Raw genomic sequence first — 21,841 nt, 5'->3', positions numbered from 1 at the left:
TCCACACACAACGACAGAAAAAAATGGCCCAAATGTGTGCATTGTTTTGAAGGGGAAAAAAAGTGTCTTAGAGCTGCAATTTGAACATAAAGCAGGAATTGTGTCTATAGTTTAGAAGGACTGAATCAGGGGCATGGACATTAGTTGTGGTCATTGTGTCTGAAGTTAATGTATGTGTAGCAGTTGCATTTCCATATAAACGGCTGTTGTCTGTCGGACAACGACTTGCCAATTCTAAAGCACTTGGGTCATTTTGGCCACCTCTAGGTTTTCTGGGGGAGAGGCCATATCTGCCATTGCTTGGGACTAGTAGGAGCACCAGAATTCTCTGGGACTTCTAGTTTTAAAATCCTAACCTGAATCCTGAAATCCAACTAGCTTAACGCTAATATAGAATGGAATTCGCCATTCACACACTAAAATTAGAATCACGGCGCAAAATTTAACGCTCAAACAATGAATATTTACACACAAATCCCTAAGGGACTTTCGTGGACAAGAATTATAACAGCTCTCACTGGCATATACTCTTTGTATGCTGGATAAAAACAAGTTATAACAATTTTAATCAACAGTACCACTCTCTTCTACAACTTTATGTTACCTTCAGTGCTTTTTGCGAAGCACCACTGACTCCAATTAGCCAAAATGGACACCAATCAGGGTCAGGGAAAATTAATACATTTCCATAATTATCTTTAAATGTCATTTTTATTTCTGAAAGGGTAGTTTATTTATTTTATGAAATATGTACAGGTAGTCCCCGGGTTGCAACGGACCAGACGCGTCGTTTTTGTTTTGTTTTTTTAATGTTGACTTTTATTTTGTGACGCATGTTTTTATTTTGGCGCAGGAAGCGTACAACAGAAAGCTAGCGCATGTACAGACACACCCACTCCACGCACGCACACAGAGCAGCCGAGTGACAGAGGTGACAGCCTGCACAAAAATTTGTTGCTTGTGAAGTATCCAGCGGCGACAGTTACATATAATCCCATTTGTACTGTTTATTGTACTGTGTATTGTATTTTAATTGTGGTCGAATACTTGTTTGTATTTTTTTGTTTTGATTGTTTTTGATGATATGCGGACGCTAACTGATACATGCTAATCATTTGTTATTGCTTTACCAGCAGCTACTTGTAAACACAAATTTTGAATTGCTGTTATTGAAGATGGGAATTATTTAATTTCATTTTATTTTAGTTTCATTCTGCAAGTGTTGATGTCATGAGCAGTTGAATTAAGTCAGCAAACCACAAGGATGTCTAACATCGTCATTTCGGAGCTTAGCTCACCGTCTAGGACTTTGCGCCAACGTTTTGGCGAGGATGGTACAATAACGTATAATACATGTTTTTGTGTATGTATGTATGTATATATATATATATATATATATATATATATATATATATATATATATATGTGTATACATTAGGGCTGTCAAAATTATCATGTTAACGGGCGGTAATAAATTTTTTCAATTAATCACGTTAAAATATTTGACGCAATTAACGCACAAATGCCCGCTCAAACAGATTAAAATGACAGCAAAGTGAAATGTGTACTTGTTGTGTTTTTCGGAGTTTTATCGCCCTCTGCTGGCGCTTGGGTGCGACTGATTTTATAGGCTTCAGCACCCATGAGCATTGTGTAAGTAATTATAGACATCAACAATGGCGGGCTATTAGTTTATTTTTTGATTGAAAATTTTACAAATTTTATTAAAATGAAAACATTAAAAGGGGTTTTAATATAAAATTTCTATAACTTATACTAACATTTATCTTTTAAGAATTACAAGTCTTTTTATCCATGGATCGCTGTAACAGAAAGTTAATCATGGTAATGCCATCTTGTCGATTTATTGTTATAACAAGCACAGTACTTATGTACCGTATGTTGAATGTATTTATCCATCTTGTGTCTTATCTTTCCATTCCAACAATAATTTACAGAAAAAATGGCATATTTTATAGATGGTTTGAATTGCGATTAAATAATTTTAAAGCTGTAATTAGCCCTAACATATATATATATATATATATATATATATATATGGGGTGTCAAACGATTACAATTTTTAATCGAGTTAATTATAGCTTAAAAATTAATTAATCGTAATTAATCGCAATTCAAACCATCTATAAAATATGCCATATTTTTCTGTAAATTATATATATATTCTGTAAAATAACTTGTTGGAATGGAAAGATAAGACACAAGATGGATATATACATTTAACATACGGTACATAAGGACTGTAGTGGGCATTTCACTCTACTGTCATTTAATTCTGTCTATGCTGTCCTCACTCCGAAGCGTCTACTTTTTCCAAAGCTAGACAGCTAGTGAACGACGCCTTAATAATCAGACTTCTTCCTTTTTCATCTGATTTATTAATAAAATGGCCTCAAACCATTGTCCTCTTTAAACCGCAGTGAAACTACAAAAAAAAAGTACACAAGCATTGCTTTAGCAACAACGTTAGCTTAGCACGCTATACAGGTTCACTAAACATAAACAAAAAGCGTCTCATACAAAAAATATAACATTTCGCTTACTAACATAATATGTACATTTTTTACAACAACCATACTTACGGACAAATCTTGACCAAGGATCATATAAGCACAACATTACAACATAGGCATCAGCCCGAGACGTCGTGCAGCCATATTGAACTGGCAAGAAAGCAATAAACCATGTCGCAAAGCGACCACAAGAGTTCGCTGTTAGACAGCACAAAAAACCTTGCTGTAAAACTTACCAAAAGGCAGAATACTGTCTGAGCGGGACATGTGCGTTAATTGCGTCAAATATTTTAACGTGATTAATTGGAAAATTAATTACCGCGCGTTTACGCGATAATTTTGACAGCCCTAATATATATATATATATATATGTGCATTTTTTTAAAAAGATGCTTTGAGGTATTCAAGGGGTTAATTCCGATCTACACGGTTATATACACAGGTTATATAGTCAGCACAGGAGCGGACCTCGTTTGTAAACCGGGGACTTCCTGTATACCTAATAAATTTTTTTTTATTTTTTTTTAAACACCCCAATTTGTGAGCCATAGTTTTTTGTATTACCTTCCTTGCATTTTTGAATTGATTCGTTTCATTTTTCTATATTTGTATGATTTCATCAGGTCTGATGTTTCAAATACAGTTAGTGAAAACTATTGCTTGCAAGAGGCTGGCTTTATGTTAATACTCTAGCCAGATTGCCGGGCCCCATTGCAAAGTCGATGCCAGTAGGGCTCCCCACTCACCTCCTGGCAGTTCAGCGGGGCCACAGCTAGCCCTCTCGGGGTCCACGTCGGCCACCCACAGGGTTCGCACGCAAGCCTTCCACAGACCATAGTGCGCCATCTGGCAGGTTTGGTTGCCACCAAAGTTCTTGGGCTGTGCCAACTCCACCCAAAACTCGGTTCCCACTCCTAGCACAGTCAGCGTCACGCCCACCGCGCAAACTAGGAAGGCCAGCTTGATCTTGCCATCCTGGCTGTCACTCATCTTCTGGTTCCGCCTCTGAGTGCGGCTGCCCTTCAAGGCGGCCAGACCTCCACCTTGGCCTCCACCCGCTTGCCCCACGCGGGCCTCATCGTCATGGGGCACGAAGAAGTTGTTCCACATCTCGAGGTTGGATTTTTAGTAGCGATAAAAGAGTGTGGCTTTATAATGGTGAATGAAAAAATGACATCTAATACGAGATTACAATCAAATATAAAAAAATGTATAAATGGAATAAAGGGTGTGAATGAAGCTGTTTCCCTTTTCCGGTCCTCTGAAAAAGAAACAAACAAATAGATGAGACAGAATAAATCCAGTTGATGGCCTTCAAATTGCTCCAAGATGTGGTCCAATCACTTTTTTGCAGGAAAATTATACTTGCACTCTACAGTATATTGTTTGCAAATATGCTCACGTACAATCCTGATCAATAATAGAATTTGTATTTTGTTTGTTTTTTTCTCTGTCCTAACAGGGTACTCATTTAACTTAATGGGTGCCATTGACAAGGATAGACGTCCAATTTCTTTTGACTAGAAATTCAAGTCAAAATGATTGGACATATAGCGCCATCAATAGTACTGAAACATAAGCATTAAAGCCAGTCTTCCTGTATTAAATGAATTGGATGTCTATTGCCATATAATGCATAGAATGAGTCAACACTATGAGAGGGTAAAAAAAAAAAATCAACTTTAGTGGTATGAAAAATCACACAGATGGAAAGTGTTTGCTTTAACTAAAACCACCCAAACATTAATAGGTTTTCATATTTTAATGAGGATACTATACAATAAATGACATAAGGGGGAAAAATAAGTAAGTGAACCATCACATTTAATATTTTGTGGCCCCCCCAGCTTTGGCAGCAAGAACTTCAACCAGACGTTTCCTGTAGCTGCAAATCAGTCTGGCACATCGATCAGGACTAATCTTGGCCTTAATCTTCTCTACAAAACTGCTGTACTTCAGTCAGATTCCTGGGATGTCTGGCATGAATCATTGTCTTTAGGTCATGCCACAGCATCTCAATGGGGTTCAAGTCTGGACTTTGACTTGACCACTCCAGAACGTGTATTTTGTTCTTCTGAAACCATTCTGAAGTTGATTTACTTCTGTGTTTTGGATCATTGTTGTCATGATTGTTTGTATTCTCAGTTCATTTTCCTGTATTCAGCACCTGATTGAGCCAGCTGGGCGGGGTAACGTGACACACCTGTGCTGCATTAGGAAGGCTCAATATTTAAGGAAGCCTGTCACCATCTGCAAGTGTCGGATTATTGCTTGCTACTTGCCTTGCTTACCGCCTGTGTGTTCATCGTCAGCCTTCGAGTTTCCCGACGTTCTACGGTTGTATTTTGGTTTGGTCATCTTTACGTTAGTGCTCTTTTGGGCATTGTAGTTAGATTCTTGTACTCTGTTATATTCATGCATTCTAGCGTGCTCTCTTGGTTGCACTTGTTAAACTCGCGTTTGTTAGCGTGCTCTCTTAGTTGTTCTTGTTAAACTCGCGTTTGTTAGCGTGCTCTCTTAGTTGTTCTTGTTAAACTCGCGTTTGTTAGCGTGCTCTCTTAGTTGTTCTTGTTAAACTCGCGTTTGTTAGCGTGCTCCCTTTGTTGTACTTATTAAATACAAACATTTACTCTACTGATCTCCTGGTCTGTGTTTTGGATCCACATTAACGGCTTGCCGTTCATAACAGAATAATCCGACCACATGGATCCCACAGACTTGGAGGGGTTTTGCTATGCTCTGGCTGGTCACGGCCGCATGATCAGTCAACATGAGCAATCGCGACGCGAATTAGTGGAGATGATCAGTTCTTTAACTACAAGGATCGAAGACATGACATCCCCTGTACAAGCTGGTGGTACCGTTAATGTGGTCGCGGCGTCGGAACAATCCAACCCGCCGGCATCTTTTCGGGAGCCTATGTTGCCACACCCTCATCGTTACGAAGGCGAACCTGGCGCATGCCGACAATTTTTACACCAGTGCTCCCTCATCTTTGATCAGCAGCCATACACGTTTGCTAATGACAGATCCCGTGTAGCATACGTAATGAGTCTACTCACCGGTAAAGCTGCTACATGGGCCATGGCGGTAAGCAACACAAGGTCAGCGATTCGTGATTCATTTGAAACTTTCGAGACGGAATTCGTGAGAGTTTTTGATCATCCGGTTAGGGGCAAGGAGGCAGCCAGCCGCCTGCTGGATTTTTTTCAGGGTGATCTGACCGCGGCTGACTATTCCATTCAGTTCCGCATTTTGGCGGCGGAGTGTGGTTTTGGTGACGCAGCGCTGTGTGGAATTTTTCGACGCGGGCTGTCGTCTGAGATCAAGGATGAGCTGGCTTCCCGGGACACGCCTTCGAGTCTGGAGGAGCTGATTTCCTTGTCCGTCTCTGGATGGTCGGCTGAAAGAACGCGAGAGGGAACGGGCCGTGGAGCGCCAGGGATGTCCGTGGCCGTCGCCGAGAAGCTGCCCGACTGCCATCGGTGCAGACGGCTTCGTTGGCTCGCCGGTCGTCCGGGCGCCGTCACGGAGTCCAGGCTCGATGAGGGAGGAGTCCATGCGAATCGGCGGTGGGCGTCTCTCTGCGGCGGAGCGACGGAGACGGATGAGAGCAGGTGTGTGTCTGTACTGTGGCTTGCCGGGACACCGTCTCGCCGCTTGTGACGCGATCCCCTCGCGCCGACCTGGTTCTGCTCTTCCTGTGGTTCCCCTTCCCCGAGGGGGTACGGAGTTCGGGCATGACAATGTTCCATCAAGTGAGTCGCCTCGCGAGGAGTTAAAAGAACGAATAACCCCCCGGGGTATTACGAGATTGCAGTTACAGGGGGAAATGTCGCATGGTGGGGTAAATATTGGGATTACTGCTCTGATTGATTCAGGGGCGGACGATTGTTTTATGGATCGGAGTGTTGTCGAAGCACTTAAATGTCCATTAATAAAGCTCGCTAGGCCCAAAAGGGTTTTAGATCTCGATGGGCGACCCCTGGCGGACGTGACGTTTATTACGCCGCCACTTAAAACTAAGCTGTCAGGGAATCATTTTGAGGTCCGCAGTTTTCTGGTTATGCCATGTAAATCGGCCCCAGTTGTGCTGGGGCTTTCCTGGTTAAAGGTGCATAACCCTAATATTGACTGGACCAAAACACAAATAGTAACATGGAGTACGTTTTGTTATGCGCACTGCTTACGTTCTGCATGTTTACTTCCCACTCAAGCGCAGACGGCCACCGAGCCGGTTAATTTGGTGAACGTTCCTGTTGAATATCATGACCTCCAACAAGTTTTTAGCGAAGAGCGTGCTAAGACTCTACCACCACACCGTCCTTACGACTGTGCAATTGAATTGTTGCCTAACGCCCCACTACCCAGCTCTAGACTGTACAAAATCTCTAAACCGGAGCAGGAGGCAATGAGGGAATACATCTCCTCTTCCTTGGCTGCTGGCCTCATTCGTCCTTCATCTTCCCCTTTGGGGGCGGGGTTTTTCTTCGTCGGCAAAAAAGATGGGGGTCTTAGGCCGTGCATCGACTACCAGGGTCTCAACGAGATTACTATTAAAAATAAATACCCGCTGCCGTTGTTGGATTCGGCTTTCGCTCCATTAAAATCAGCCACCATATTCACAAAATTAGATTTGCGCAGTGCTTACCACTTGGTCAGGATTCGTGAGGGTGATGAGTGGAAAACCGCCTTTAAAACCCAGCTCGGGCATTTTGAGTACCTTGTCATGCCTTTCGGTCTCACAAACGCACCTGCCGTATTCCAGTCTCTCATAAATGATGTATTGCGTGACATGTTAAACATTTTTTGTTTTGTATATTTGGATGACATTTTAATTTTCTCAAGAAACGAGCAGGAACATCGCCAACATGTCCGCATGGTTCTACAAAGACTTCTCGAGAACAGATTATTTGTCAAGGCCGAGAAGTGCGAGTTTCACCGTGGGTCGATACAGTTCCTGGGTTTTATTGTGGAAAAAGGAAAGCTCAGGCCTGATCCTGCTAAGATCCAGGCGGTGGCAGAGTGGCCGACTCCCACGTCACGTAAGCATTTACAAAGGTTTCTCGGGTTCGCCAACTTTTACAGACGTTTTATTCGCAATTACAGTATGAGAGCCGAGCCACTCACTAGATTGACTTCTAACAAACGGCCCTTTGCATGGTCTCCGACGGCAGAGGCTGCATTTTTAGGCTTAAAACGGGCATTTACAAGTTCGCCTGTCCTAGTCCACGCTGATTCTGCTCTTCCTTTTGTGGTCGAGGTTGACGCATCAAGTTCCGGAGTGGGGGCCATCCTGTCCCAGAGGTCTACGGTCGACCAGAGACTGCACCCGTGCGCATACTACTCCCGCCGCCTCAGTCCGGCGGAAGCGAATTATGATGTCGGCAACCGGGAGCTGCTCGCTATCGTGCAGGCATTGCAAGAATGGAGGCACTGGTTGGAGGGAACTGAAGAGCCGTTCCAGATTCTCACTGACCACAAAAACTTAGAGTACCTTCGAGCTGCCAAGCGCCTCAACTCCCGCCAGGCCCGTTGGGCGTTGTTCCTGACCCGCTTTAATTTTGTGATCACTTACCGTCCAGGGTCGAAGAACGGGAAGCCCGACGCCCTGTCGAGACTCTATGAACCATTGGAGGAGGGACCTTCGGAGGAGCCGGTGGTACCAGACAACCTGATTGTTGGTGCACTGCGGTGGGAGGTCGAACGTCTTGTGGAGGAGGCTTTGCGGGGTGTAAGGGTGCCGGGAGGCTGCCCCGCTGGCAAATTGTTTGTCCCAGATGCACAGCGCGCAGGAGTGCTAAAGTGGGGCCACGCTTCAAAGTTTGCCTGCCACCCGGGCGTGTCCCGCACGTTTTTTCTAGTTTCACAGAGGTTTTGGTGGCCGGGCATGTGCAAGGACGTCACGGACTATGTCTCTGCTTGCAACGTCTGCGCTCGAGGCAAGGCAGTTCATCGTCCACCTGCGGGATTGCTGCACCCACTGCCTGTTCCGTCTCGCCCCTGGTCCCATGTTGCGCTGGACTTCATCACTGGTCTCCCACGATCCAGGGGCCATTCTGTCATCTTGACTGTGGTGGATCGGTTCTCCAAGATGGCGCACTTTGTCGCGCTCCCCAAATTGCCCTCAGCTCTAGAGACTGCTGACCTGTTAGTGACTCATGTATTTCGGACTCACGGCATTCCAAGTGACCTTGTGTCAGATAGAGGGCCACAATTCATCTCACGTGTTTGGGGGGCATTCTGCAAGGCCTTGGGGGCCACATCCAGCCGGTCTTCTGGTTACCACCCGCAGTCAAATGGGCAGACGGAACGCGTCAATCAAGAACTGGAGGCGGCCCTTCGCTGTGTGTGCCAACTGCATCCGGCCTCCTGGTCATCACACCTACCTTGGGTGGAGTATGCCCACAACACCCTGGTTTGCTCGGCAACTGGGAGGTCACCATTCATGACCGCATACGGGTTCCAGCCTCCGTTGTTCCCGTCGCAGGAAGCCGAGGTGGTTGTGCCGTCTGTCCAGGTCCACTTGCGGAGGGCCCATAAAGTCTGGAGGGACGCAAGGGCAGCACTGGTCCGCACAGCAGCCCGCAACCGTCGGATTGCTGACCGCCGCCGAAGGCCTGCTCCGGTCTATCGTCCGGGCCAGATGGTCTGGCTATCAGCGCGGGATTTACACCTTGCTGGAACTTCTAGGAAGCTGAGCCCTAGATACGTCGGTCCGTTCGCTGTGGACGCTGTGGTGAATCCGGTCTCTGTCAGACTGAAACTTCCATGCTCCATGAAGATCCACCCTGTTTTCCATGTCTCCCTGCTGAAACCGGTCTCCACCTGTCCCTTGAACCCTCCGCCAGTGCCTCCTCCTGCTCCTCGTGTTGTCGACGGTGGGCCGGTGTATACGGTGCGTACAATTCTTGATTCTAGGAGGCGGGGTAGAGGGGTGCAGTACCTGGTCGATTGGGAAGGTTATGGCCCAGAGGAACGCCAATGGGTCCCCCGCTCCTGGATCCTCGATCCGTCGCTGCTGCGGGATTTCCACTCCCTTCACCCCACGAAACCAGGTGGTCCGCCAGGGGGCGTCCGTTGAGGGGGGGGTTCTGTCATGATTGTTTGTATTCTCAGTTCATTTTCCTGTATTCAGCACCTGATTGAGCCAGCTGGGCGGGGTAACGTGACACACCTGTGCTGCATTAGGAAGGCTCAATATTTAAGGAAGCCTGTCACCATCTGCAAGTGTCGGATTATTGCTTGCTACTTGCCTTGCTTACCGCCTGTGTGTTCATCGTCAGCCTTCGAGTTTCCCGACGTTCTACGGTTGTATTTTGGTTTGGTCATCTTTACGTTAGTGCTCTTTTGGGCATTGTAGTTAGATTCTTGTACTCTGTTATATTCATGCATTCTAGCGTGCTCTCTTGGTTGCACTTGTTAAACTCGCGTTTGTTAGCGTGCTCTCTTAGTTGTTCTTGTTAAACTCGCGTTTGTTAGCGTGCTCCCTTTGTTGTACTTATTAAATACAAACATTTACTCTACTGATCTCCTGGTCTGTGTTTTGGATCCACATTAACGGCTTGCCGTTCATAACAATTGTCTTGTTGCAGCAGCCATCTTCTCTTTAGCTTTAGCTATCTGACAGACGGCCTCAGGTTTTCCTGCAAAACACCCAGATAAATTTTGAATTTATTCTTCCATTAATGATTCCAAGTTGTCCAGGCCCTGAGGCAGGAAAACAGCCCCAAATCATGATGCTTCCTCAACCATTCTTCATGGTTGGGATGAGGTATTGATGTTAGTGAGCTGTTCCATTTTTCCTCCACACATGACGTTGTGTGTTACCCCCAAAAATCAACTTTGGTTTCATCGGTCCACAAAATATTTTGCCAAAACGTCTGTGGAGTGTCCAAGTGTCTTTTTGCGAACATTAAACGAGCAACAATGTTTTTTTTCAGACAGCAGTGGCTTTCTTCGTGGAGTCCTCCCGTGAACACCATTCTTGGCCATAGTTTTACATATAGTTGATGTGTGGACAGAGATATTGGATTGTGCCAGTGATTTCTGTAAGTCTTTAGCCGACACTTTAGGGTTCTTTTTTACCTCTCTGAGTATTCTGCGCTGAACTCTTAGCATCATCTTTGGCGGACGGCAACTCCTTGGGAGCGAAGCAACAGTGCCAAACTCTCTCCATTTGTAGACAACTTCTCTGACTGTCGATTGATGAACATCCAGACTTTTAGAGATGGTTTTGTATCCTTTCCTAGCTTTATACAAATCAACAATCCTTGATCACAGGTCTTCAGACAGCTCTTTTGACCGAGCCAGATGCACATCAGACAATGTTTCTCATCAAGACATTTTTTACCAGGTGAGTGTTTTATAGTGGGCAGGGTAGCTTTAAACCAATCATCGGTGATTGGGCGCACACCTGACTTAAAATGTTTGGTAAAAATTGTTTTTAATTGCTCTTTAAGTCTCCTTACTTACTTATTCTTCTCCCTTCTGTCATTGTTTGCATGCTATTGTCATTAAAATATGAAAACCTATAAATGTATGGGTGGTTTTAGTTAAATAAGACACAGCTTTTACATGTGTGATTTTGACAAATATCAGATCACATTAGATGGGGATTTTATGCAGAAATGTGAGAAATTCGAAAAGGTTCAGATACTTTTTCATAGCACTTTATTTGTTTTTACTCATTTTCATTTTATTAATGTAGTTTTTATTAACATGTTCTAACCTGGAAATGTATTTACTGTATATTTAAAAAAAATACAATAATTATTAATGCTATTATTATTATTATTGAAATATAATACTATAATAAAAATCACTAAGATTTAACTTTTTTTTTTTTAATTACCAAAAATAGTCATTTGCCCAATAATGTGTTAAAGATCCTATGTGTCAAAAAATATACAAAAATAACAATAAAAACGGTCACTTGCATTTTAAAGGGTTAAAAGTCTTGAATAGCTGTCCACTGTAGTGACCACTGTCCCTGTGAAGCCTCCACATTTGGTCCGGCCCCCTGAACAAATTTTTTTAATAGTGTTATTTATTTGCCGGCTTTTTTCTGTGAAGAACCCAGAGAGGGTTATTTGGTTATTATCTATTTAATTAATAGTGCTATTAGTATTTATTATATCATATTGTATTATGTTCTATTATACAATGTTATATTATATTATTATTATTTTTTATTTACTTTTGTTCTGTGAAGAATCCAGAAAGTGTTATTTGATTGATTATTTGATTTGATTAAAAACAATAAATTTTTACATTTAGGCACTCCTTGTCACACCTTTTCTGTTACAAACTGACCCCGGCTCCTCATCAGAGAAGGGAAAAGTTATGTGGCTCTCACAGGAAAAAGCTTGGGTACCCCTTCTGTAAAGGCTAATATAGCCGCAAAAATAATGAATGTGTGAAATCGGCTGACAATATACAGTACACACTGAAACATATCTATTTATTGCTTTGTGTTACTTCAGGAACTAACAAAAAAAAATCCATCGTTACAAGGGTCAAATTTGGTTAGAAATTTGGGAATATGATCATCAGCTGTAGTAAGAAACCAGAATCTGAACAGAGTGTGCAAAAAACTCAAGACCAGGGGTGTCCAAACTTTTTGCAGAAGGGGCCAGATTTGGTGTCGTAAAAATTTGGGGGGCTGACCTTGGCTGACGTGTTTTACGTGGAACAATTAGTGCTGTCAAATTTATTGCGTTAATGGGCGGTAATTAATTTTTTAAAATTAATCACGTTAAAATATTTGACGCATTTAACGCACATGCCCCGCTCAAACAGATTAAAATGACAGCAAAGTGTCATTTCCATTTTTAATTGTGTTTTTTGGTGTTTTTCCACCCTCTGCTTGCGCTTGGGTGCGACTGATTTTATGGGTTTCAGGCTACAGCACCATACGGTAATTATTATTGACATCAACAATGGCGAGCTACTAGTTTATTTTTTGATTGAAAATTTTACAAACTTTATTAAAATGAAAACATTAAGAGGGGTTTTAATATAAAATTTCTATAACTTGTACTAACATTTATCTTTTAAGAACTACAAGTCTTTCTATCCATGGATCGCTTTAACAAAATGTTAATAATGTTAATGCCATCTTGATTTATTGTTATAATAAACAAATACAGTACTTATGTACAGTATGTTGAATGTATGTATCAGTCTTGTGTCTTATCTTTCCATTCCAACAATAATTTACAGAAAAATATGGCATGTTTTATAGATGGTTTGAATTGTGATTAATTCGGATTAATTTTTAAACTGTGATTGACTCGATTAAAAATTTTACTCGTTTGACAGCCCTAAGAACAATATGTTTAAACAAATTTTAGCAAGCCATTCTGTGCGTCACATTTGCTTTATTATGTTTTTTAATCAATAATTTCAACAATCTCACAACTAGCATTTGTGGCGTTCTCTTTCGACTCTCGGGCTCTTGCGAAATACTACTGTGAAATAAACTAGCTTCAAGTTGCTTCAATTTCTCACAATGTATCTTCCCTGTAATCTTGTCGTACATGTCAGCGTGTCTTGTTTGGTAATATCGCCTCACATTAAACTCTTTAAAAACAGTGACTATCTCTTTGCAAATAAGGCGGACACAGTTGTTGCATATTTTCGTGAAGAAATAGTCAAATTTCCACCTATCCTTGAAGCGTCGGCCGTCACAGTCAACTTTTTTTTTGTTGTTGAATGTCGTCATTTTAGAAAATTGGGAGTAAAGGGTCACATGTGGTAATGTTGCTTAGAGTGCTGCTGCCTTTTAGTGGGTAAATGAGGAGCAACATTTAGAGTGTAAGCTACTTGATATGCTGGTAGCAGTACTGGTGACCAATTTATTAAGTCTGTGTGCGGGCCAGACGTTATTGATTTTAGGACAGAGGCTGGGGGCTGGATGAAATTTGACCACGGGCCGCATTTGGCCCCCGGGCCGGACTTTGGACATGTCTGCTCTAGACGATGCGCCATTTCCTGCATTTAAACAATGCTAATTTCTAGATTTGTATGAATTTCATTGCGTAAATTTAAGTGGGGGTCAAGGTGAGTGCCATACTAGACCACCCATCTTTTATTGTCCCGCCACAGAGCTCTGTGGAGTCGCCCCACTGTGTCGGGCTTGAATTTAGATCCTGTCTGATCTGAGGGGGATAACACGATGCCACAAATACCCTACATCCAGCATCACGTCATGGCAGATACCAGGAATCAGGTGTGTGCGGGAGCCAGGCATATAAAGCATTTTCCGCTCGCCCCCTAAATATGCTGGAGTACCCGTGGGAGCATTTCAACAAGGTGGCAGCTGACCCACGATGGGTGTGAGGCAGGTGATAATTCACGCCTGCACTAGAGTGCAAACCGCACTAATTGACCCATATGGGGGGTCTGATGGGTCACACAGTGGACAAACAGGACAGAAGCCCCCCCAACAAGTTTGTAGTTCACTTAATTCCGAGCTTTGGGCCAGTGGTCTCAAAGGTTTTATAAAGGTATTGCGCTGCATGAAACCACCTGTTGATTTTAATGCTGGATTATGCTGTTAATTAATCATACTGGCCACAACTAAGTTGAAATAATAACATAGATGGAATCGGATAAGTCACATTATTAGATTCAACACAGCACAAGAGGGAGGGCGTAGTAATATTAAAATGTACTTAGTATTAGTGACTAGTTACTTATAGTAGTATTGTTTCTATTTATTAATTTTTTTGCTGGTCTTTAACGTATAAATAAATAGTTCAACAACAACAAAAAATGACCAATGCTATACAAAAATAAAGCTTTGCGTCTTGTGAAGCATCTTTGTATATCTACCGACTATTTCCAAAAACTGGAATTTCATGAAAAGTTTATTTTTATGGCAATTCACTCATTGGCTGCCATTGACAGTGATAGATGTCCAATCCATTCGAAGTAGGGTTTGCAGCGAATGAATGAACGTTACCTCACGATATAATGAGTTATGCCGAGTTGTAATATTACTGATTGATAGTCCATTGCAAAATTAATTCACAATATTTATCACCATCAACATGATAATATAGTTACAGGTCTAAAACACAGAAAAAACAAGTGGATTATAGAATACAAAATAACTAGGGGTGTCAAACGATTAAAATTTTTAATCGAGTAAATTACAGCTCAAAAATTAATTAATCGTAATTAATCACAATTAATCGCAATTCAAACCATCTATAAAATATGCCATATTTTTCTGTAAATTATTGTTGGAATGGAAAGTAAGACCGAGATGGATATATACATTCAACATACGGTACATAAGTACTGTATTTGTTTATCCATGGAAAGAAAGACTTGTAGGTCTTAAAAGATAAATAAAAATGATAAATAAAATATATCAATATATAAATAAATAAAATATATATTTATAAAAATTTATAGAAAATAAATAAAAGATAATAACTAGTACAAGTTATAGAAATTTTATACTAAAACCCCTCTTCATGTTTTCGTTTTAATAAAATTTGTAAAATTTTCAATCAAAAAATAAACTAGTAGCCTGCCATTGTTGATGTCAATAATTACATACACAATACTCATGGATGCTGAAGCCTATAAAATCAGTCGCACCCAAGCGCCAGCAGAGGGCGGCAAAACTCCGAAAAACACAACAAGTACACGTTTTACTTTGCTGTCCTTTTAATATGTTTGAGCGGGGCATTTGTGCGTTAATTGCGTCAAATATTTTAACGGGATTAATTTAAAAAATAATTACCGCTCGTTAACGTGTTAATTTTGACAGCCCTAAAAATAACATTTTCAATTTATTATGTATAATGACAAAAATATTTGTTGTTTTATATGTGATGTTTAATTTTATTATTTGCGGCACTCTATTAGAGCTGTAGTTGTTTTTTGTGATATAGTTACAAATTTTTAACTTTATTTACATTGATATCATTTTATGTATTGTATTTTATTATTATGATTGATTTTTCTTCATTTGAGAGCATTTTGAAAATGTTACTTTGTATGCAAAGAAAGTTTTCTAGAGGGTCAGCATTAATTACATTGCATAGATTTTATATATATTGACACACATATACAATATCCATTACATATGTAAATATTTAGAAAAAAAATAATCTAACATGTCAGAAAGGATCAAGTTTGACCTGCAACTTTACATAAGACAAATGAACACTTGAACCATAAAGTACTATGTTGGTTACATAATAAGTTGTATAAGGCGGAAAACACTAAGGTGACTTGTTCCACTCGGAGACCCCCAATTTGGCCAAATTTCAAAATTGTCCGATATGCACGTGTGATACATCGGACGTTGGAAAGCTTAAAATCTCAATTTTCTGAGGGAAGAAACATTTTGAACAGGAGGGCATTTTAAAAAAAAAAAAACTTTTTTTTTTAAAACAGCAAAACCCTAACTGGAGGCGAGAGCGGAATTAAAGACGTCACGATTTTCACGATATTATCGCGTACTTACGTTGTTTCGATCCAAAAACTCCACGTAGCATGTATCACCGAGTGTCAAGACACAGCTGTGAATGGCCACAGCTGGATATTTTTGGGATTTTATGGGTGAAACATGGTGATATAACAAGGGTCGCGATGCAGAAATCGCAGGAGTGGTTGAGATTTTCCTTTTCATATAGTTTACCCTTTTAAACATTATTTTTCTATTGTTGTTTGTTTGGATCGATTATTTATCATCTAATATATTAAGAGTATTAAGTAAGAATTTAGGGTCATTTGAATGAAATTGTATCAGACTGAATCTTAAATACCAATGCTTTTGCAGACATGCATGCAAAATAGAATAGCTCTTTGCACACATGACAGTTCATAACAGGACTTGTACTTCTCCCCCTAATTTTTACTTACCCAAACTTTGCTCGTACTTCAAATTTGAGCACTCCTAATCATTCTTGTTTGTTCCTATGGGAAATTTCCAACTGTATGAAATCAACAAATTAAAGAAAAAAAAATTCTGACCTGTGGTTGGGTGTTGAGTTGAAGAGACGTCGCTAGAAAGTTAAACTAGAGAGTGCTCATGGGGTAGTGAAAGAGAAAGAGCCACAGACATAGAAGGAGGAGCAGGGAGTAAATAACCCGAATGGAAAGTAAGTAAAACAGGGGAGGGGGGTCAGTGTTGCCAGACTGACCGGGCTATTTTCAAAGACTCGGGGTGGGAGAGAAATACATTATACGGATTGGTTAGATATGGGCTTCTTTGAAAAAAATTGGTTTCGGATAGAACCATTTTGATTTATGTTAACAGTTAAACTTGTATATCTACATCATGAAGTTCAGATATGTTGATTGCTTACAGCAGCATCTTCACTCTGATGAACTGAACAGGCATTTTAAGATCCCACGTGTGAGCTGTGAACTGCATGTCATGTCTGATTTGTAAGTGGACAGTCGAACTGGACAAAAAAAAAAAAAAAAACATTTTAAATATGAGATATAGAATTAAATTGTGTTAGATGTAGTCAGGGGCGGAACTTAGGGGGGTGCTGGGAGGGCGACCGCACCACAAAACACAAAACAAAACCAGGTAGTCCCTGGGTTACAAATGAGTTTCATTCCTACGTTGGCGACATAACCCGAATTTCCCACATAAGTCGGAATCAACCCTTTCAGTACCCCAGACTCTAAAACTAATTTTCCTAAAAGTCCAAAAGTATTTTGTTTAATGATGGAAGATACACTGCCCTCTGGTGGCAGCGTTGGGTCTGGCTTGACTATCGCCTCGCAGACTCGTCTGACATGGATAAAGCACAGCTGCGTTCTGGTTTGCTCCACATAACTCTGTAAGTTGTTTCAACTATTATATGTTTGTGTATGCATTTGTAACTAAGGTTAGAGCTAAAGTTTGTGAAGCCACGTGGGAGCGATTTGCTATGAAAATTGTAAATACAGTCCCTGACAAAAGAAACAATTGCTAATAATCTTTTAATTAGGGCTGTCAAACCAAATAAAATTTTTAATCGAGTTAATTACAGCTTAAAAATTAATTAATCGTAATTAATCGCAATTTAAACCATCTATAAAATATGCCATATTTTTCTGTAAATCATTGTTGGAATGAAAAGATAAGACACAAGACTGATATATTCATTCAACATACGGTACATAAGTACTGTATTTGTTTATTATAACAAATCAACAAGATGCCATTAACATTATTAACATTCTCTTAAAGCGATCCATTGATAGAAAAACTTGTAGTTCTTAAAAGATAAACGTTAGTTCAAGTTATAGAAATTTTGTATCAAAACCCCTCTTAATGTTTTCGTTTTATTAAAATTTGTAAAATTTTCAATCAAAAAATAAACTAGTAGCTCGCCATTGTTGATGTCATTACACCATGCTCACTCCCCAAACCCATAAAATCATTTGGACTCAAGTGCCAGCAGAGGGCGCACAACAACAAAAAAACAGGTAACAAGTAACAAGCGGACATTACACTGATGTCATTTTAATCTGAGCGGGGCATGTGCATTAATTGCGTCAAATATTTTAACGTGATTAATTTAAAAAATTAATTACCGCCCGTTAACGCGATAATTTTGACAGCCCTACTTTTAATATTTCAATTGGTTTCAGAAAAGGCTCATATGAAAGCTAAGACCCTCCCAAATGATGCTGAATGTACAAAAATATATTTGTTTCGCTGAAAAAAGATTTGTAATTTAATGAAGACATAAAGGTCAAATTTTGGCAAAAGTTTTGTTGCCTACACAGGCCATTTGGGGGGCCCTAAGCAAAATAATGCAAAGGGGCCCATATTTTTGGCCCACCATTTCGTCACAGTGTACAGTGAAACTCATACATGCAATCCAAGCCATACGTCCATATTTTGTATATTAATCAGATTTTGTTGCACTGCATACTTCAAACTTCTCACACCAAATGATTGTCAGTTCTTACAGTATAGCGCCAAACCTTTGTCTAAAAGAGGAAAGAAAGAAGTTAAGGAAGAACTTTTTTTTTTTAGGCTTGTAATCAAGTATCAAAAGTCAAATAATGCAAACTGTAGTAAACAAAATAGAATATAAATTAAACAATTGCCAGATTGGGGGCCCCCTAGTTGTCAGGGGCCCTAAGCAGCTCCATAGTCTGCGTATAGACTGGGCCGGCCCTGTGCCTACAGAAAGTAGTGTGAAAATTGAACAAGAAATGTACTTCAAATACAAAAATATGTTACATAACATTAGCGAATTAAGTAGTGGTGCTGTGAGATCGAAATTTAATATTTTGTATGACTACCATGGGCTTGAAGGACTGCATCCATGTTCGGCAATGATTCATACAATTTGTTGATGAAGTCAATAGGAACATCAAAGAAAGCAGTTTTGCATGCCTCCCAGAGTTCATCAACATTCTTTGGTTTTGTCTTCCATGCTTCCTCTTTCATCCTACCCCAGACATGTTCAATGATGTTCATGTCTGGCTACTGGGCTGGCCAGTCCTGGAGGATCTTGATCTTCTTTGCCTTGAGGAACTTTGAGGTAGAGATTGAAGCACCATGGAGCACCATCCTGCTGCAGAATTTGTCCCTTTTTATGGTTAGGAATGTAAGAGGCAGCTAAGATTTGTTGATATTTCAGACTAATTCTGTTGCCTTCCACCCTGCAGATCTCTCAGGGTGCAGAAAATTAAAAAACTGTGGCATTTGCCAAGGCCCACAGCCTGTCAAAAGGATGGACGCTGGAAAAGTGGCAAAAGGTGGGTTTTTCAGATGAATCTTCCATTGAATTACACCACAGTCGCCGCAAACATTGCAGGAGACCTACTGGAGCCCGCATGGATCCGAGATTCACTAAGAAAACAGAGAAGTTTGGTGGTGGCAAAATCATGGTCTGGGGTTACATCCAGTATGGGGGTGTGCGGGAGATCTGCATTAATAACATTTAAGCTAAGGGACTTTTGTTAGGCAAATTAAGCTAATATTACCTACTAAATTTACATATAGATCAGACTAGATGGACGTTTGAACACCAATTGTTTTGTGTCAAGTGTTTTGTTGTTAAAATGAGTGTCGTTTACAACATAAGTGCGCATATGTGTTTTTACAAATTGTCAAAAGTGAAGTAAAAAGCTTCAAACACCAATTTCCTTCTTTGCTGTCTGTCTAGCTAAAAAACTTCCCGTTCAAACTGAATATATCATATTAATAAAGTAAAAATAAGATACTATGAGGTACAATAAGATACTGTTTACACAACAACAAAAACGACTGGAGACAAAATGCGGACTGTAAAGTCAAAATCACATAAGTCGAGTACGTCGTAACTACCTGTATAGTGTTTTAGAGTGCAAGTGAAATAAGAAAGCATGTTTATTTCATATAACACGCGGTATTTTATGCTCCTGAATGAAATGGACCGCTTGGATGTGTGTGGCAGCAAATGATATATTTTTTCAACTTTTTGAATCCCGCACTATGAAAATTAGTTACTTCAGGCTAGAGTCTCGGGTTGAGGAAGAAGGCGAATGTGAAATCAATGAATGTGAACATCTCCACTATACAGCCATACTATTGTATGCAGAATGACGACGTATTCAGCCGATTTTGCGGATTAATTCGTTTATTTTTCGCATCACGCCTGCCCAATGTGCTACAGGCTTTTGTTGCTACACTATGGAGAGTGGTGTGAGCCTTTTCTGGTTTCAAAAAGATCCTGTTCACCGCAAAGAATGGGTAAAACAAATCCGACAATCGAGGGACTATTGGACAGACGAGGAAGTGAGTAATCTACGCGTTTTTGTATTACCGTGTTTTTCGGACTATAAGTCGCGTTTTTTTTCATATTTTGGCTGGGGGTGCGACTTATACTCAGGAGCGACTTATGTGTGGAATTATTAACACATTATGATATAATTTCACATGTTATTTTGGTGTTTTGCAGTGACACTGATGGTTTTGTAAAGTTGTTAGCATGTTCTTATGCTATAGTTATCTAAATAACTCTTTATAGCTATGGCCACGTTCGTGTTCTGCCTTTGGCTGTGTATGTTCAATTGTATTATTGACTTTTTTATCTTGAAATGGCTGCATTTAGTTTGTGGCGCTTTCACGCCCACGTGAGGGCGCACTCGCGCTTGTTTACGTGACACGCCAGAAGAAGACGGACAGCTACGTAGCTCTGAGTGAGTTGAGTGGGCGAGTTAGCTAGAGAGAATAGACGGCTGCGAACCTACTTTCATTGTTTATGCTTTTAAATCAACTCTACAGAGGCAACGCCTGCGTGTATCATCTTTTCTGTTGTTGTTGTGTGTTTTCCACCCGCGATCGGACACTTAGAGCCAGTTGTGTGGTTGTTTGAACGATGTGCTAATGATAGCGAACGCAATGTAACCTGTTACTTATTACTAATAGTACCTAATTATCATTTATTTACGTTGATGCGAACCTGTTTTCTATCGAGGACCAAATTGATTCAGCAAATTGTACGGACGTCGAGCATTGTCTTTTGGGAGTTCGCTGTATAGCCACGACCGAGCCTTAACGTAGGACAGTATATAAACATTTCGTTGTTCATACACTGTACACTGTACATTTATTTAGCATGTTGTTCTCTATTGTATTTTTATATTAAATTGCCTTTCAAGATGACATGTCTGTTCTATGTGTTGGATTTTATCAAGTAAATTGCCCCCCAAAAATCGACTTATACTCCGGTGCGACTTGTATATGTTTTTTTTTCTCTTCGTTGGGCATTTTATGGCTGGATCGACTTATACTCAGGAGCGACTTGTAGTCCGAAAAATACGGTATGTCAACTACTGGGATCATGGCACACGGTTTAATAAAAAGGTGGCTTGCATTTTGTGGATGACAATGCTCCCTGTCCACCAGGAGTGGCACTTTAAAATATCTCTGACAGCCCCACCCGCTTGACCGATTGCCTAGAAGGGCCCGCAAAAGAATTTCCCCTTGCACCACACAAACACACATATACTAAACGATCGTCTTGAGGGGCCCGCGAATAATTGCCCACTAGCACCACCCATTGGACGATCCACTTGGAGGGTCCCGTATATGTTCAACACACCCGGGCCCTGTTCATATTTGTTCCGCCACTGGATGTACTGTATGTTTTTTGGTTGTTGTTGCTTATTCTGGTTAGTTTCGAATCATTTCCTTGTGACAGGTCTGTCCGATCTGGCAACCATGGAAGGGGTTGCAGCCTGGTTGGCTGACATCTTTCTGTATTAAATTTCCGTTTATGTGCATGCATTTGGCGACCGTATACCAACCGGTAATGTTAGGAAGTAGTAAGCTGAAGTGCCAC

The 21,841-nt window shown here is 40.8% G+C and overlaps 1 protein-coding gene across 2 annotated transcripts in view; it reads right to left on the bottom strand.

Annotated features, from left to right (window-relative positions):
* Nucleotides 1–16,619, bottom strand: part of cacng6b (calcium channel, voltage-dependent, gamma subunit 6b) — a 44,974-nt gene extending 28,355 nt beyond the window's left edge. Inside the window, exons 1-2 of one of the 2 annotated variants that reach the window (XM_057833169.1) lie at nucleotides 16,533–16,619; nucleotides 3,281–3,795 (exon numbers count right to left, since the gene is read on the bottom strand). In XM_057833169.1, the coding sequence (XP_057689152.1) occupies nucleotides 3,281–3,644 (364 nt within the window). In that variant the 5' untranslated portion in view covers nucleotides 3,645–3,795; nucleotides 16,533–16,619. Of the gene's footprint in view, nucleotides 1–3,280; nucleotides 3,796–16,421 lie in introns of both variants that reach the window. The other variant, XM_057833170.1, reaches the window with a different exon arrangement.
* Nucleotides 16,620–21,841: the final 5,222 nt, after the last annotated feature.

The sequence above is a fragment of the Corythoichthys intestinalis genome, chromosome 4 (assembly GCF_030265065.1).
Source record: "Corythoichthys intestinalis isolate RoL2023-P3 chromosome 4, ASM3026506v1, whole genome shotgun sequence".
NCBI classification, from domain to species: domain Eukaryota; kingdom Metazoa; phylum Chordata; class Actinopteri; order Syngnathiformes; family Syngnathidae; genus Corythoichthys; species Corythoichthys intestinalis.
This window is presented reverse-complemented; position numbering and strand designations above follow the sequence as displayed.